Source organism: Catharus ustulatus, chromosome 2 (genome assembly GCF_009819885.2).
Source record: "Catharus ustulatus isolate bCatUst1 chromosome 2, bCatUst1.pri.v2, whole genome shotgun sequence".
Classification (NCBI taxonomy): domain Eukaryota; kingdom Metazoa; phylum Chordata; class Aves; order Passeriformes; family Turdidae; genus Catharus; species Catharus ustulatus.
Genome location: NC_046222.1, coordinates 93,791,865 through 93,807,452, shown reverse-complemented (window position 1 = coordinate 93,807,452; position 15,588 = coordinate 93,791,865). Strand labels below are relative to the sequence as shown.

The 15,588-nt window shown below is 41.6% G+C and overlaps 2 protein-coding genes across 2 annotated transcripts; one reads left to right on the top strand and one right to left on the bottom strand.

Annotated features, from left to right (window-relative positions):
• LOC122149369 (late histone H2A.2.2-like) lies at positions 1–435 on the top strand. The gene has a single exon (XM_042778995.1). The coding sequence runs from the start codon at positions 1–3 to the stop codon at positions 433–435; it is 435 nt and encodes a 144-aa protein (XP_042634929.1).
• A 7,300-nt stretch (positions 436–7,735) lies between these two features.
• NMS (neuromedin S) lies at positions 7,736–15,132 on the bottom strand. Its single transcript, XM_033052468.1, has 8 exons — positions 15,060–15,132; positions 14,900–14,955; positions 14,491–14,541; positions 13,333–13,392; positions 10,678–10,713; positions 9,292–9,333; positions 8,288–8,318; positions 7,736–7,820 (listed from the first exon to the last, which is right to left on the bottom strand). Exons 1-8 carry the CDS (start codon positions 15,130–15,132, stop codon positions 7,804–7,806), a joined length of 366 nt encoding a protein of 121 aa, XP_032908359.1. The 3' UTR covers positions 7,736–7,803.
• Positions 15,133–15,588: the final 456 nt, after the last annotated feature.

Sequence of the window (15,588 nt, the reverse complement as noted above, 5' to 3'; positions counted from 1 at the left end):
ATGTCTGGACGTGGAAAGAAACAAGCAGTGGCTGGCACCTCTGGAAGTACATCAAAGAGAAGCAGATCAGCCAGGGCAGGTCTGCAGTTCCCTGTGGGTCGTGTCTTTAGGCTCCTCCGAAAAGGGAAATATGCTGATAGGATTGGTTCTGGTGCTGCCATCTACCTGGCTGCAGTCTTGGAGTACTTGACAGCAGAGATCCTGGAGCTGGCAGGGAATGCTGCACGTGAAAACAAGAAGACAAGGATCCTGCCCAGGCACATTCAGCTGGCTGTGAGAAATGATGATGAGCTGAACAAGGTCCTTGCTGGTGTGACCATTCCACAAGGCGGGGTTCTGCCAAACATCCTTGCTCAGCTCCTTCCAAAGAAAACTTTGCTGAAGAAAACTGGTGGAAATGTTTCTTCTTCTCAAGAATATGGTGGTAGCCAGTGAAACACGCTTTGTCTGGTCTGTGCACTTATGGATTATGTGACTTAGTACCACTAATTTGTATGTGTTTACTTCTTTGTCAAGTATTTTGTCTGCTCATTTTAAGGCATTTTTTAAAACATGTAATAAAGTTTCTAGAATGCAACACTGGTCTTCTTTTCCCCTTTCTTATGGGTGGAAGAACAGAGACAATCTAAAAAATAGCCTAGCATAGTACCTGAATAACTTTTTAAAAACTCTGGTACGTGCTTACTTTTGAAAACTTGTTGCAGGTAAGGGTTGTGAAGCAGGGAGAGGAGTCCAGACACAGTGCTATTCCTGTGAACTTCCATTTAGTGCAGATTCATGGTGCCTCAGAGGTTGTTTAACTGTGCTTTGGAGCTTAGTAAGCCTGTGTCTTTTAAAGCCTTTTTGCTCATAAAACTGTAGTGAGCATCAGATTCTCTTTAGACTGCTCCATCATTACATTAAATCTCTATCAGGGTGAAGCATGCAGGAGCTGGTGGAGACAGGTGTTCTCTCAACACAGATGACAAATTCAGTGTTTTTCCATTGTACAAAGTTATTAAGAGCTTGAGAAGGTGTCTATTCCCCCTTTCTCCCCTCCAAAGTCCATTGGTTTTCTGCTATGGATTGTAAGGTTTTTTTTTTTTAAGTAGTCATTTTTGCCTCTTTTTAAAAAATGACTCATCCATATTTAGTGACATTTAACTTACTTGCACTGTAACTAATGCTCAACAGGTCCTCGCAAAGGAAACCTGTTCTGGTATCTGCTTTATACCATATTCTTCCTTAGAGCCTATTCACTGCCTTTTTCCTCTGTATCAGGACACTGTACTGGGGCAACAGGAGGAGGGAAAAAAGGGTCAAGCAGAAGTTGAGAGAAGTAGTTCTGAAGTGGTGAGACACTGTGGGAATAGAGATGAAAATGCTGAAAAAGTAGAATGACAGATACAGACCGTGAAGGAAAAAGCTGCATAAATGTCAGCAGGAAGCAAATGTAAAATTTGAGTGAGGTAGTATTTCACAGTAGAATAAAGCAAAGAATAATTCCCTTTGTGACAGGAAGAACTAGGTGGTACTCTTGTTTACACTATAAAGCTTGTTGAGCAAGAGGAATGTCAGCATACTTTCTAGCTGTTCTGGCTCTGCATTTATACCTGCTGTCCTGTTACTTACACAACAGCACTACTGAGGTTTTTCTGGACATATTCTTTCTTCCACAACACTTGTTAAAAGTTAATGCAGCTCATTAAGCTTTGAAGCAGCCCTGGCAGGGGCCACCAACAGATCAAATCTGCTGCTGCTGAAGAGGCAAGAAACACAGTTATGGTACTTCACTGGTGCCTTGCAACACTTCAGCAGTGAAATTATAGATCCTCAGAAACCTAGGGCTAGAACAATGAGACAAGTTGGTTTGTTGTGTTGTTTTTTTTTTCATTGGAGTTGTTTGCCTCTCTGAGAGGGCAACACAGAACTGAGAACTCAGTTTTGGCACCCAGTTTTGTGAAACATGCTGAGGAGTACTTAAACATTTACTGGGGTAACATTAATTACACTGATAAATAATGATGCATTCATGCAATCAGAAAAGTTTTTTTCAAGGATAAAGGTTAGGGTAAGGTAAGTTCTTAACAAATATTACTGCTATATTATGGTAATTCATGTCATTATTTGTTTTAAATATAGGAACAAGTTCAGACAAATATCCAGATAATGAATACTTGTCTTCCTTAGAAAGTTGGAGCTGTATCCTGGTTGATTAATAGGCACTCTTGATGATTTGGAACAGAAGTGCACAGTGTATTGTAGCAAAATGTTGAGGCCAAATAGGGGGGAGGAAAGGTGCCATGTTTGTAGTGAAGATGCTTAGCTTCATACCCACAGGTAAGCCCCTGTTCAATAAAGTGCTTAGTAAGTATGGAAATTGTATCCCTGGGTCATTCTAATGAAATTGTGATTAAAACTTTCTTTCATGTAGTACAGTATAGGAGAGCCTCTTCAAACTACAACTATGACAGAAATAAGTTTGCTTGTTCTCTTGATCACCAAAGTGCTTATTTACTTTGATGAAACAAGATATTAATTGCATGGTACTTTTGCATATGCCTAGTTCTCATGTCTTATGCTATAGGATTCAACTTAGCTCAGTCACCTGTGAGTTAGCTACAAATCAAAGCAAAAAAACCCATTCAAAATACAGCTCCTCTGGCATCTCTTGTTACTGATGCTGCAAAACACATTTATCTTGGTGTGGTGTTACTTTCCTAACTCAGTTATGCCATGGTGCCAGGGTGTCAAGGGAAAAACAGATGTCTTCAATATCACCCATTAATGTCTGTACATGGTGCTCCACAATTCAATGAAGTGGTGGGCAGATGGAAGCATGGGGGTGAAATAATGCCTGGGAAAACTCTTCTTTTACCTGTCTAGAGGACTGGATGCTGTTGACTGATATCTCAGCTGTGCAGAGTGCTTGTAGCTCACTCTGCACTGTGATTTGTGTTTATAAACTTGATATCTTCTGTCACCTTCACTTTCTCTGCAAGGAGAGGAAACATCCCAAGTTATGGCCTCAGAGACTCTTGTCTTGGTGAGCACAAGGGATGCACAAGGTCTGAACTCATGCACTACCCGAGCTGGCCAAGCCCAGTGCATGGTGGAGAGGGGTAGGGCCCAGAGTGCCTCTGCTTTGAACATCTCAAATTTGATGCTGGTGTTCCCCTCTGCTTCCCAATATTGCAGTTCCTGAATACCTTGTTGTCCTCTTGGAAGTCAAGTGCCACTCTTTTGAAAGCCACAGAGTAGTGAATTTGGGTTGTAATCTGAGATTATACATAGTCTGTGGAATTAGGCAGACTATACAGAACTGTGAAAATGAAGGAAAATATGTGATATAAGACTACTGATAGTCAAAAGCTACTTTTTTTTCATGTAGCAGAGTCTCTGGTGTAGTTCCTGGAGAGGCCATGGTGCCCAGCAGGGTAGGTAGCTGTAGCACATCAGTTCACACCAGGGTTGTGAGAGGAAATATGACCTTGGTCCTATGCTGAATGAGTCTCCTGAATTTTTCTTCTTTTTGGATGGATCACACGATTGCCTCTGGGTGCTCTGAGGTCGATTCATGCCCATTCTACATTTTTGCATTTTCTGCTGGAAGTTCTAGTCCATGTTTAGGCATTTTTCTGTTTGATGTTTAGACAGCTGTACTCCTGAACCCTGTATTTATGTGCGCTCATCTTTCAGTGCCATAATCCAGCAGGTACTATCCAAATAGCTGCATAGCAACCCCTGGGTGCAGAAGCTTTGTAGTAAATATATCCAGAATACTTTTCTTTCAAGTTTGATTATGTTGTCATTCAGACTTCCTCTATTGATCTTTCAGCAGGTTGAAGGCTAATATGGAGATGGTGTTTGGTGTACAATGTTCTTTGCACTAGAGAAATGTCAGAATTTTAGGTGGTGAATCATAACCACCTGCTATAAGATCAGTTGCATTTTTGGTTTTATGCACTGCAAAAAGTTGATCCAGCAATGACTGAAGGAGCCTTGGTAGCTCCTTCTAGTTGTTCAGTACAGAAATCTATCAGAGCAATAAAGATATTTTACACAGTCCAGCCCAGTCAAAGATATATTTCTACCCTGTTTAATAAGGTAGAGGGATGGCAATTGCAATGTAGAAGTTGTCTGGAACAGGTAAGTAAGCCTTAAGAGTGATCTCCACATAAGCAACCAGTAGATATCCTGGGATCACTGCTCGACTCTAAAATCCCAGCAAATAAATAAGCACAGGCGTTGATGAATGCTGACAGGAATGGTGAGTTTAAAATGAAGCATTTTATCATTCCTCTCCTCACACTTTCCTTCTTGCAAATCAACTCAATTTCATTCAGAGTTCCAGCTTTCCTTGACCTCTGCCTTTCCTCTTTGCCGGTTGCTGTGCTCTTTCTTCTCCTGTATTGCTCTGTACATGAAGCCTTACCTATAAGGCTCTGAAGCCTTACCTATATTCAGGAATGCAACACCTCCAATGTAACAGTCTCTACAGTTTCTTATTCATTCCACATTGTATTTTGTGTTCTCCTCGACACTATATTTGATTGTCTACAGTTACCCATCCCCTTTGCTGCAAAGCTGCAATTGATTATTCTTCACTATGTGCAATCACTTCCTTTCATCCTCAGTGAGCTGTACATATTATTTTGCATATGTATCTTTGCCAAGGTCATTTTGAATGCTGACTGTTCTGCAGCGTTGCCATCCCTCCTAGCTTGCCATCACCTCAAGATTTAGTAAGTGAGCTCTTCCCCTGTGGAGCTGAGAGGGGAGTGAAGTCTGTCCAAGGCACAAGATAACAAAGGGACCAGAGAGAGGGAAGTAAAACACCAAGGTTTTCCTCTTGTGCTTCGTGCTCTGTCTCTTTGGTGAGCAGCATGTCGTGAGGCTGGGCAGCACTTGCACCCCAGAAGAGTGCATTTCCAGGTCCCTTGCTGTGCTCTCTGCTGAGCAGTGCCTTGCTGAGCCCAGCTCCAGTAGGCCAGGCTTTTAAGGTCCTAGGCCAACCTAAAGTGATTTTGAGTTGAGCTAGGCAGCACGAAGGTGTGCACTCCTTTCCAAGAGTCCACCAAGCTGTTCTTAACCAAATGTTTTAAGCTGTGGCAACTGGTTTCAGCAGTTAAGTGCAAAAATTTTCCGCTTTGCAGCTGAAACACATTGTTTCTCAGTGTAATTGAGTGTCCTTTCTTCCTGCTTTTTATGACAAGAGGATGGATAAGTACCCAGTTTGCTCTTCTAAACACACTAAGTATTTTGTATACCTTGTCATGAAATTTTTGATTTGTCTCTTCTCTGCCTGAAAGTGATAACTGAGCTTTCATCTCTTTTTCTTGCAGAAATATTTCTGTGCTTGTAATAGTTGTTGTCACCTGTGTCTGCACTCCTGAATTTCTGCTGTGAGTTTTGCAGTAGGATATTCAGAAAGAGTTTCAGGCCAGAGATGACCTTTGCATTTCTATATTATTAACTTCTCCTGTTTCACAGGTGACGTTTGAATGGCTCCAGGGAACAGATTTTCAGTGAGCAAGGAACAAGAGCTCTTCTGTGCTTCTCACAGAGGAGCCAAAGTTACTACAAACTGAGGAACCTAAGATAGGTTCTCACCTGCAAATTACCACCTATTTATAAATCTTATTTAAGTTTCAAGGCCCAAATAGATATTATTCTTGAAAGCTGTTAGGGGTGAAGGAAGCCTTTGCTGACTGAGAGCACAGCATGAGTTGCCTATGGTATAGTAGTGCTTCATTTTAACCTCAGCCATCTTGTTTACTTTCCCCAGCAAGATGGGGAGATAATTGAAAGGGTAAAAGTGAGCAAAGCAGTCGGCTGAGATAAAGACAGTTTAATAGGTAAAGCAAAGCAGAACAAGGAATTCATTCACTGCTTTACATCAGCAGACAGGTGTTCAGCCATCTCCAGGAAAGCCAGGCTCCAGCATGCCTAACAGTGACTTGGGAAGACAAACACCATCACTCCAAAGGGGAATGTGTGTGTGTGTGTGTGTGTGTGTCCCTTTCTCCTCCCCAGCTCTTATTGCAGAGCATGACAGCTTAGAGTGTGGGATATCCCTTTGGCAGTTGCATCAGCTGTCCTGGCTGTGTCACCTCTCAACTCACTGTGCACCCCCAGCCGCCTCACTGGTGGGGTGGGAAACAGGTCTTGAGATTGTGTGAGCCCTGCTCAGCAATAGCTAAAATATCCCTGTGTTATCAACGCTGATTTGGTCACATATCTAAACCACAGCACCATAAAACTGCTGTGAAGACAATTAACTCTATCCCAGCCAATACTAGTATGAATACTTATGTAGTACTGAGCAAAACTGGATACTTTTCAGCTTTGGCCTCTGAGATGAAACAAGCCAGAAGTGCATCACAGTGCTTTTGTAATCATTATCTCTTATTTATTTGTATTGCCAGGGTCCATCCCCACCACTTGCATTTGGCTTAGTTGTTCCTTCCAGAGGGACATCCTAACTGGTTCCAGATACCTGAGGAGCCAGTATCCCTTTAGTAGTCTTTCCAAGGGCTAATAATTTCATTCAGGATTTGAACACACTGAACAACATCTGTCTCCTTGATGACCCTCATATGCACTGGAGAGTCTATTGGATTCCCCTGAAGGCATCTCTCCTTCAGGCTGAACCAGTTCCCTTGCATCTCCTCAGGGGCGAGTGATAGAGTTTTCACCACCTGGGAGGCCCTCTCTCCCCTTTTTCCATGGCCTTCCTGTATTCTGAGCCTACAAACTGAATTCTCTGCCTTAGATGCAGTCAACAATTGCCAAACAACTCATCCCTCCCCTCTAACTGCTGGCCAAACTTCTGTTAACACAGCCCAAACGGGGAACTTATCCAGATAAAACCCCACAAAACAACAAAACGCAGCTATCTTCAGTGTTTGTTTTTAAAGACAAAGGCATCTCCAAATCTGTTTCATGTGTGACTGTGCCAGCATAACTAAAACAGCACTATGCCATAGTAGCCAAAGAGAAGGAGGGATGACAAAGGGTTTGAGGAAATCAATGTTATGTGCAGGAATTGCAGCCTCATTTGTCTCTCCAGACCCTCAATTTTACTATGTTCTTTTTTTCCTAAGGAAGTAACTGCTTAGTACTTAAAGTTTTGTGCCCATAAATGTTTCCACATACCAAAACACTCCATACAGTCCAAGCACAATCAGCTGCCCTATATTTTCAAATGCATGATTTCCGAAAAAAATGGCAGATGTTCAAAATATTTCTCAAAAGTGCCTCATTTGTGCTTTATGATAGCCAGTAAGGCTAGGCTGAAAAAAAATAACATTATCTTATCAAATAACATCTGTATGTAGCAGCAGTACTTGTTTGTCTTCTTTCAAAGTGCTTTGGATCCATCAATCATCACACTCAAGCACTTAGTTACTCAAAATAAATCATTAAAATGTCCATGACGATTTTAGCATAGTGTTGTTCAGGATGCCTATTTTGAAATAATGGGGAAATATATTATCTAGTCAAAAGGACTAGCTTATCATTTATGACCCTATTAAAGAAGATGTTATAAAATTCACAGTTGCATTTGAAAATTGTCGATATTGAGATGATTGATTTCCTTTGATTACAGCTGGCATCAGGCAATGCTAGACTATAGCCCAAGGAAGCCTAGTATGGGCTTCAATTAAAAAAGGACAACAAAAAGAATTACTGATTGCAAATTTATTACATGGAACAGCAAATTTCAGACAACTGAGTAACATAATAGACAACCAGTGCAATGGGAAATCTCTTTCCTTTATGTAAACCAAGTCATCGAGCTGGTAAATGAATCCATGAACTTCACATTCCACGATATTCTGAAACAAATTAACACAGCAATATTTTTAATGTTGAGATGTTGATCTGAATGTGACTAAGTACTCAGTTCTGTACATCTGGTTCTTTTCAAAGTTAGACATTAAATAGCTTCAGATTCTAAACCCAGAAGATTTAAATATTTGAAAGTTTAGAAAAGCTCACAAATCTGTTATTTGTACTCAAACATGAATCCTTTCTTTTCACAGAGTTCTCTTTCTACCATGTTGCAACCCTGCTGACCTTATTTTAGAGTATGGAAGGATGACAAAGAAAACCTTTCCTCTGTCAAGGGTGTGTACTCTAAGTCTCTGAGCATGAAAAAACCCCACATTTCTGTCAAGACAATCTTGTGTGTATCTAGGTTTGTACTAGGTTTATAATGCTTCTCAGTACCTTCTTTTGGCATAAAGGTCACCATTAATGAAAAAGCAGAAGAAATTCTTGACAATTTTGGTTGCCTACTTACCACTGCCTTCAACAGTTCTTCCATTTCGAGGCTGAAAAACATAATAATTAGATAATTGTAAAGAAGCAATGGATTACAGATTTATAAGCACACCAAAATACATTCCCATCACGCAGAGTGTACTGTATAAAACTGCAGTGAAATTTTCTTTAAAGCAACATGTCAAATACCAGGGGGATCTATGCAGGGTGGGTTATGCCTTTGAATATGAGAAATTTTCATTCAGCCTCTGCCCAAAAAACTAAACAGTCTGGCTTTAATTACTCTCATTCAAGATTTGGGTCTAAATTCATAGGGGCACATGCCTAAGAAGGAGCATGTAAATACCAGCACTGAAATAACCTAGATGGACACAATTGAAATGAAAAATAACTTGAAATTAAGCATAAATGACATCTGAATTGATACTCTGGTTACCTGACGTGACCTACTTTACAGTATTTTAAATTTTTTTTGATGTGTTGAAGATACTCCTACCAATTAGTTTGGTGTTAAACAGAGTGTATCTAAAGCAGCACACTGGGCATTAGACCATGTCATAGTTTAGCAAGCCAACAGGTGAAAAATGTGAGAGAAACTATGATAATTTTGCTTTGGCTTTTCGTTCTTATGCAGTGTGACTTCACTTCCTGGGCAGACCTTTCAGACCAGGTGGACACTCAGCTCAGGCACATGTTTGATCTAATTTATTTAGCATCAGTGCAACTCGACAGTCTCAGAGATACAAGCCACATGGATGATTTGGCTCAAGATAAAACATTAGCAGAGGCATATCTTCAAACAAAAATAAGTGTTTAATCCACCAGTACCCTAGATCTCATAATCTTGTCATCTTTTAATCAAACCAGAGCTTTTTGAGAAAATGGCTCCCAAAACTTTCAAGCAAGGGATATTTGGCCTCTATTCAAAACAATCGCAGCAAGAATTTGTGAAACAGCTGCTCATCTGTGAACATAAAACAATGTCTGAGATTCAGAATCTTTAAAATTAAGAGATTCAGATACCCTGAAAAGGAAGAAAGGCCGCCCCAGAGTTCCATGACTGTCCTGTAAAATCAAACACAAACAACAATAAAATACTTTAAACTCAGTTCCATAGATCTGTTGCCAAATTTTACCATTCTATCAGAATATCGGTAATTTGAGGTCTTTATCAACAGCATGCAAACAAGATGTTGATACTCCCCAATGCCCATTCATCTGGAATGCCGATTAAAAAATTAATCTCTGAAGGACATTGTGTTTAGAGCAAATAAACTAGATTACCATAATTAAAGATTCACAGGGTTTAAAAGAGATATAAAAGAAAGCTTTACATGTAGGGTATAAGCAGGGTCAGCACAGATCACTTTCCAACCACTGAAAAAACCCAAGCTGACTTTAAAAGAAACAAGAAAAGAACATACAGTAATTTCACGATTATAAGCCGCACTGATTATAAGCCGCACTTCTGGGTTTCAGCAACTTTTTGGTTTTTGTCCATATATAAGCCGCACCTGATTATAAGCCGCATGTTACAATACAGAGTGTGATCAAAGGTATCAGTTCTATCACCATCTGTTGAGGGTGGGGACAGTGATCCTTATCTCAATGGCAGATGTTCTGCTAATGGGCCATCCATTGAAACCAGGCAGGGCATTGTTCTTTATCTTTTCACACCCCATCTTTCCTCCAGCGAGTCATTTTCTGCTAATGGCCCATTGAGTCCCACTGCGTGACTGATAAAATTACTGCATCCCATTGGAAGTTGCTCCAGCCAGGGGGAAGAGCCCAACATTTCTTACCAAGATAAAAACAGAGGTTTTGGGACAATAAGGTAGCCCCTTTCTCCACTGGACTCCAGAGGAAAACTGGATTTCTCCACATCACCACTGGACCTCCAGAGGGAAACTGCACCTTCTGCAGGAACACTGCTCCAACTGAACCACATCTGTCACTGCAAGGGGACTGCAATCACCATTTAATGGACTGCTACCAACACCCTGCCTGACGGTGTCAGGTTGTACTCTGACTTTGTCAGGGTTTGCAGTTTGTTTCTTTGTAGTACTGTATTTCTATTTTAATTTCCCTAGAAAAGAACTGTTATTGCTAATTCCCATATTTTTGCCTGAAAGCCTCTTGATTTCAAAATTATAATAATTTGGAGAGAGGGGGTTTGCATTCTCCATTTCAAAGAGAAGTTCCTGCTTTTCTCAGCAGACACCTGTCCTCCAAACTAAAACAGCAACTTTTTGTTCTTTGTCCATATATAAGCCGCACCTGATTATAAGCCGCACTTTGGGTTCGGGCCAAAATTTTAGTCAAAATGGTGCGGCTTATAATCGTGAAATTACTGTACTTCCCTATCCACTGCTAGTGCCACTGCTTGTCTTCACATTTACATTTACATACCTTCTTTGTAAACTTTGCAGAAGCAGTCTGTGATTCCTGCAAGTGGACACTGTAAGTTAATCAAGATGCCAACACGTTTTGGTGTGTTACAGTGACCCTCTAATACTGATGAGGTTGGTACACTCCATGTGAGAAGAGAGAGAACCTTACACTTAGACAGATGTAAGAACTGCAGCAAACTGATCTTTTTAAAGATTGATGCAAAGCCTCACCTGGAAGTTACTCCGTTCATTGCCATCATTCAACAGGCTTCTCCTGCTGTACAGCAAATCACAGCTGTGCTCTGGGAGGTGAAGCAGAGCTCAGCCTGGAGCTCCACTCCTCAGGCTTGAATTGTACTGATAGCTCTTACCTTGTTAAAATGGGGCTGCTCTTCACCTTTCAGACTGCCCTTGGTTTTAACCCAGGAAAGATTTCTGGGTTTAAGCCTTCCCCTGCACTCTTGATTCTTCAGAAAATTGCTAATCTTTCTACTCAGCCTTATTTCAAGGAATAGAAATTTTCCCCATGACTTTACATGGGCAGACTAAGTTCAACATGTGATGCAGCCCTGAACCTGCAGCCTAGTTTGGGAGCCCTCCTGCCCATGATGCGGCTGCTAGGCTGTATGCTCCCAGCCAGCCAGAAATGTGCAATAGCCACAGCTATATCAGTGAGTGGGGTTTAGTTACCTGGAGTGGGCTGGAAAAACAAACACATGTAATGGGCAAGGATGTGAAGATGGGGTGAGAACACAGGAAAGCATGTGGATGGGAACTGCAGAGAAGGAATTTGAAAAGACAAAATATAGAAGCAAGAAATAGGGAATCATGGTTGAGGGTATGAGAAGAGGATTTCTTTGGTTCAAGACAACAATTTATAGATCAACTTACAGGGCTGTGAAATACTAGGGAAGAAAAAAATGCTCATTCAAGGTGCTTTAAAGGATGCAAAGAAGGAGACTACCACAGAGAGACAATATGAATGCTTCCTTTGTTCTGTTATGATTATTACACACGAAGATAGAGATTGGCTCATGACTCAGCCTGCAGTTTCAACTATCCTAACTAATTCATAATAGGTGAGAGATTACTATGTGAAAGAAACATGGTAAAAACGGAGCTTGTAAATAGCTTTGGGGTAGAAATTTCAAACACACAGTGAAGTGATTGGACATTGATGTTAAATATTCTTAGTCCTCACAAAATATTTCTAACTCCCCAGGTGGGGTTCAAGTCCCATTCAAGCCCAAATTGCCATGGACTTTGCCTTTTACAGTGCTGAGGCCTCACTCCTTCTCTTAAAACACCATCTATCTTCTCTATAGGATTTGTAGCTCCGATTAAATTTTTTTTTTAATTCACAGAAATACAGGATAATATAGAAAGTTAAAGTCAGCTGACATTAGTAAGATTTCATAACAGTTTCATTGGGTTCACTACATACAGTGTCATGTTTGTAGTGTCTTCTCAAGATTCCTTGTGGGCTAAGAAAGTGGGACTTCATGTAATATGAGATTTGATCAGCTGGGTAAAACTTCACATAGTTCTTTTTCGGTATGTCATGTATTTATTTTGTCTGCTGCTTTGCTCAAACCACACCTAGAAATCATATTCCAGATGTGTAGCTCATATTTTTTGAAAGGATATTGTATGAGATTCAGCTTCCAATCTTGGGGACACAATTTTTTGTGAAGTTAATAACTAAAATAGTAAACCAGGAATAAGACTCAGTCCAAAGTTACCAGATGATTCTGGATGTTCCCTCATCGGCTAAGCTGTGGAAGCACAAGAGTCAATTGTAAACTCAAAAATATTTATTAGACATTTTTTGACTGAAATGCTAGAATTTTTATACAATCAGCTTCAATATTGTAGAGTTTTGTGACTGCTTCAGGAAAGCATGCTCAGAATTATAATAAGCTAAAGACACTGGCAAGAAGAGATATTGAAATGTATTTCAAAATACTTTCTATTATTGTCTTGAAGGATCTACTCCTGTTTTGAAACAACAGAGGACTCAGCCTCCACAAATAAATTGGCCTTTTTAGCATATACCCAGGGGCTGAGTGAATTTTATGGAGAAGGTTCTTAATGAAATGATGATAATAAAAAAGTGATATAAAGCAGAACTGACATTGAGGTGGGTCCTTATATGACTGCACCAATAAAAAAGAGCTATAGTCAATAATTCCTCAACTTAATCTCTTTACTCTGAGTCAGAAACACCAAAAAAAACCAAAAAAACAAAACACAAATAGAGTATTAAAATCAGTAAAGCAACTCATACACCTCCATGTTCAGCATAATCTAAGATGTGCTAAGATAAATCTAAGATTGATCCAATGTTTTGTATATTTTTAGTGTATTTAACCCTGTGTTATTCAACACTGACGTCAGGTTAAAATACTGACTGACTGTAAGTGAATGTTTTGATTCTTGAGCTCTGAATTGGTGAAAAACAGCAGTTTCATATAAATAATTTGAAGTAACTAAGAATTACATGCAAACTACTAACAAGAAGAAAATCTTTTATATATGCTCCTACCTCTCTTAAACCATTACAGTATTAGATTATACATTATTGTTGGAGAGAAATGCCAAAAAGGTGGTCATGGATTGGTGCTTTCTACGTTTAAGTGGAGGCTTTGAAACAAAACAAGCAATTACACCTTACCTCATTTTTACGCATGCTGTTGAATATGGAATAACAGAGATCCAAAACAGTGCTGGAGATCTGAAAAAAACAATACTTTGATACATTTACTGGGAGAAAGCGGTGTACATGGTTTGACAGAAAGCAGGCTTGATTCTGATCCCAGATCAATTTAGATTGGGCACAGTTCACTAAAAACACTCAGAGCAGAGGCAAGCTTCCTGATGCTATTATGAGCTGAAAAATTTCTCTTTTGTTTGAGTAGAATAGACACAATACAACTGTTGTCAATACAGTCTGGTGCTATAAAGAGGTCCAAATCAACCTCTTATATTTAAAATACATTTTTCTATGCTAATTGTTCTAGGGAGAGCTTAGGTTTGTGGCATGTTTAATATATGCTCATTTTCACCTACAAGCCTTTCAGTCAATCAATACTGTAATCTTCGATCATATACTGAAATACACTGTCCCATACTCATTGCCACAAGACAGGGATTTGCTTATGCATGCAATCACATTAGATGCGAACTACAGCTTCAAAGGAAGTGAAGTGTAAGACACCTGAAAAACAGACTCCAGAAACTGTTTTCTACAAGTTTTGGTTCACAAAACTGTAACATTTCAGAAAGAAAAACATCAGAACAAAATGTTCAGAATTTCCAAATATTCCTGGTCCTGCAAATATTTTTCTCCCTGCTTTGAAAATGACCCTTGAGCTCGATATTAAATGCACTGCACCTGATCTTTCACATACTGATTTTTTCTTTTAAAGTGTTTGTAAGCCTTGGGCCAACAGAAATGATCTGTGTAAACTTCCCCTGGCTCCCCTCTCCTCTGAGCCCCCCCAGAAAAAATCCACCCATCCACCAAGCACCGAGCCAGGACCAAATAGGACCTTTAAATCCTGCATAACTGTCCAGCACTTCTTGCTTCAGTGTTAGCTACTACTGGCATGGCAAGAAAGGAAAACAAAAAGTGCTTTTCTTAAGGTCTGCATTAGCTTCACAAGGAGCAGAGCACACGCACCAACAAACTAGCTCTTCTCTCCAGAGCTCCTGGTGCTCTGGCGGAGGCTCTGCCACCTGCAGACATCGATGCTCCAGGTCATACAGGACAATTAGTATGCCTGGAAGAGAGAGTCTCAGCAGATCAAACACATTACAGGAGTCAAGTTACCTGAGGTTGATCGGACATTTCCATCCACTGACTGAAACACAGAGCCAGTTGCTTTAAAAAGTAAAGAACAGACATTAACAGTGTGTCTATCATACCTTCGGACCTGCGTTTTGGCTCGGGAAGTCGGGACTGGCTTGTTATTAGCCTGTCGGTCTTTTGCTGACCAGGTCCTATTCTGCACCCTGCTGCGCTCCCCACCCCTGCCCGCACCTGTCGCACCTGCCGCAGCGGGCGGCAAAGGGCGCCAGCCTCCCTCCTCTCTTTACCAACCCCCGGGTTTTTAATAGGGTATTGCCAGTCCGGGGCCGATTTCCTACCTCATGCCACGGACGAGCCTTGTTTCCCACCTTTCCCGTCTCCGCCCTACCTGTCCCCCGGCATGGCTGTCAGACGGCAGTGCCGGACGTACCTGGTTTGGGGGCAGCTCCACACCGTCCCGGTGGCGCGAGAAAGGCTGCGGGAACCCTGCGGGACGGGACACGGCTGTGATGGAAGCCGCGGAGCCAGCCAGGCTCCTCTGCAGGAGCCGACCTTCCCAGGGCTCTCGCGTTCCCCGCTCCGGGACGTACCTGAGCCCCGCGGGAGGGCGCAGAGGCAGCAGGCGGCCAGGAGCCAGGGCAGGGCGGGCGGCGGCGAGGGCATGGCGGGGCGGCGATGGGATGGGCGGATGGACCAGCGGACGGGCGCCTTTATGAGGCCTTTATGGGACCATCTGGAGCCGCCGAGCCAATGGGCGCCGGGGCGGTCCCAAGCTCCGCTCCCACTGTCGCCCCCGGTGTCGTTCCTGCTGCCGGACAAGCGCTGCGCTGCCGCCCCCTCCGCCCCGCCAGGACGAGAAACCCCCAGCCCAGCCTTAGGGACCCCTAGAACCCTCCTCCGTCAAAGCTGCTTCTCTAGAAGAGGCGACCGAGAGGAAAGAGTGAGAGATGAGAAGAAGATGCTGTGCCTGGTCAAGTGACAAGAGCGAGTTTTGTAGTAGGGTTTGCTGAGTGTTTGGAAATTATTTCTCCTCATGGCAGCTTGGAAAATAAAGTTTGCCTTCTAATTAGAAGGGTAATGAGCTTTCATATTGAACAAGTCCCATTTTACTACTTTTAC

What these genes read in the sequence shown, in the direction of transcription:
- LOC122149369 (XM_042778995.1), top strand. Translation starts at nt 1, where the DNA reads ATGTCTGGACGTGGAAAGAAACAAGCAGTGGCTGGCACCTCTGGAAGT.
- NMS (XM_033052468.1), bottom strand. Translation starts at nt 15,132, where the DNA reads ATGCCCTCGCCGCCGCCCGCCCTGCCCTGGCTCCTGGCCGCCTGCTGC. An exon ending in TGGAGCTGCCCCCAAACCAG is followed by an intron (nt 14,542 to 14,899) that starts GTACGTCCGGCA and finishes TACTTTTTAAAG; the next exon opens with CAACTGGCTCTGTGTTTCAG. An exon ending in ACAGCATGCGTAAAAATGAG is followed by an intron (nt 10,714 to 13,332) that starts GTAAGGTGTAAT and finishes GTCCACTTGCAG; the next exon opens with GAATCACAGACTGCTTCTGC.